General features: G+C 46.9%; 1 protein-coding gene across 3 annotated transcripts in view; it reads right to left on the bottom strand.

Moving 5' to 3' along the window:
- The window catches only part of Emc4 (ER membrane protein complex subunit 4), a 7047-nt gene extending 6098 nt beyond the window's left edge, over window positions 1–949 (bottom strand). The window contains exons 1-2 of one of the 3 annotated variants that reach the window (XM_005364231.3): window positions 745–949; window positions 319–433 (exon numbers count right to left, since the gene is read on the bottom strand). In XM_005364231.3, the coding sequence (XP_005364288.1) occupies window positions 319–433; window positions 745–830 (201 nt within the window). In that variant the 5' untranslated portion in view covers window positions 831–949. Of the gene's footprint in view, window positions 1–249; window positions 434–744 lie in introns of those variants that run through there. The other 2 variants (XM_026787758.1, XM_026787759.1) reach the window with 2 other exon arrangements.
- Between the last annotated feature and the right edge of the window lie 1435 nt (window positions 950–2384).

Here is a 2384-nt window from a genome sequence, read left to right as displayed (position 1 = left end):
AAAAAAAAGAAATGTAAAAAAAAAAGAAAGAAAGAAAGAAAACATCCTAACAGACTGAAAGTATGGTGTCAGGGGACTAGAGTAGAAAATTAAGACTTCAGGGAGAAGGTGTTGCCACCATGCCATTTTCAACCTATTTCACAGACGTATTGTTTTCAACTAACCACTTTTGGATCTTATATGTAAGATACTGTAATACGAATCTAAAGCAGTTTAGCTCCCAAACACTCAAGCAATGGCTATCTTTACCTCTCCTCCGGAGAGCAAGGTGAGAAAGGGCTGGCCCAAACGCTACAGTGACATCTAATACCTCTGTACCTTCTCCACCAGGATCCGGTCTGTCTCTTGCACGCTGGTATCAGGCACTTGCTTGTCCAAGTAACCAACAGGATAGAGTGAGTCTCCCTGTCCACTGCCCCGGTCACTGCGGCCCCTGAAGAACCAAACCAAATCAAGAGACTAAGATGCCACTTTCCAAGCCCGCATTTCCAGGTCTATCAATCACAAAAACAAAGATCCTCAGGAGTCGCTACCCAAATTAGACCCTCTTGTGCGTTCCCAGACTACTGGACAGACTAAAATAAAGATCCTTAGGGTAAAAAAACTTCCACAGCACAAAACCGTCTCAGGAGAAGTTTGTGCGCCATCCACCCGTGTGGGAAACTTGTTGCCCAGGTCCGTCTGCAGGATTTTGGGCTCTTCTAGAGAAAGGCTGGGACACCGAGCTTCGCTCAAGAGCCTCACCTGCTGCCTCCTCCAGGCCCGCTCAGCTCAATGGCCCACTTGAACCGCCGGCCTCGGTTGGCCACCAGGCCCCCCTGGGTCGTCATGACAGCAGCCGCAGGGTAAAGCTGCGCGGACCCTCCCGCCGCTGCGCTCCTCTTGAAGGAACCAGAGATAGTGATCGTCCGCACTCCGACTGGCTTGCTTACGCCACAGCGCACTTCCGGTGCATAACATGTACGTCACGCGCTCCCCGGAAGTTCGCGCTCGAGTGTCCGGAAAGACGATCCCACCCGGGTGTTTGACTTCCCACAGGGCAGGGAATCCTGATTGCTCTTCGGGCTGAGGAGGGAGGGGGACTTGATTGGGGGAGGGGGAGGGAAATGTGAGGCGGTGGCGGGGAAGAGACGGAAATCTTTAATAAAAAAAAAAAAAAAAACAGCCGGAAAGCAAGGCGGTCCAGAAGGCCGGCTCTTGAGACCTCCCTGCGAATAGACCTCTCGCTCGAGCTCCGGTTTCTTAGGTGCGCGTCGCCGAGCCGGAGTGAAGTCCGAAATGGCCGGAATTGAAGCCAAGACGAGCACACAGCTGAAATCCTGTTTTAAAGCTAAGGTTACCCGGAATTGTGTGACCTTGAGCGAGTTATTCAGCCTCTGGCTACTACTTGTCCACGTGTTGCAAGAGCTATACATTTGGATTTTTATTTGTTTGTTTTTCCACTTAATTCTCAAACTGACCCAATGAGGTTGACACTGGGAGCGTAAAGACACGTGGGCTCAGGATCTAACTGGTCTCCTTTTAAGTCTCCTTTTAAGACTTACTGTGTCACCTCGACTCCGCCAAATCCATTGTTCCACCTGCGTCGAGCAAAAATGGAATGATGGCCTACTTTGAAGTTCTATTGTGGGATTAAATAGGATTTGTAACCTACGCCTAATTTTTTTATTAAGTGTTCATTAGCATTCCTGGAAAAGGGAATTATATTCGATAGCTTGTCTGTATTGTAGTTTGGCCTATTATTGGGAAATTATTTCTGCTCTCTCCTTTTTTAATTTTAGTGTGAAGATCATCTAGTACATCTATTCCCTTAAGCTATCGTACTAGGAATGGAACTGTTAGATCGGAGAGTATGTGTATTTTAGAAAAATTGTTTTAAATGCCCACTTTTAAGTTTAAAAAACCAGTGGTTTATTTATTTTACTTAGTTTTATTTATATTATTTCCAAGTAATTTGTCATGGCTGCTGTTTCGAGGAAGGGAGTGTACCGCTGTGTGGCTGAGAAGGCTGAAAAGGCCTCCTTGACCACCGAAGAGTGTGGTGATATACACACGTTGAAGAGTCCCACCTCTGCTCTATTTTCCAGTTTTGTAGTTCTGTGTGCTGTGGGAGCATTGTCTGTACTGCGGTATGGGCAGATACAGCAACACAAATTGGAATAGAGTGGAACCTGCCCCCTGTAGGCAGAGTCGTCCTAAAGGGTAAGATCAGTAATGGTGGCAGTTGGTCTCCTAATCCATGAATTGTTTCAAAATCAACTCACAGGTGATGCCGAGTAAAGAAACATGTGTCCATAAAGTATGACACACCAGAAACAAAAAACAGTAGAGTACCCTGGAACCCTTCAGAAAAATGATTAGTGCCTGGGCACGGCTTCCCAAGA

This window comes from Microtus ochrogaster (assembly GCF_000317375.1).
Source record: "Microtus ochrogaster isolate Prairie Vole_2 chromosome 14 unlocalized genomic scaffold, MicOch1.0 chr14_random_1, whole genome shotgun sequence".
Classification (NCBI taxonomy): Eukaryota; Metazoa; Chordata; class Mammalia; order Rodentia; family Cricetidae; genus Microtus; species Microtus ochrogaster.
The sequence above is the reverse complement of the archived record's forward strand: the minus strand, read 5'-3'. Positions and strand labels throughout refer to the sequence as shown.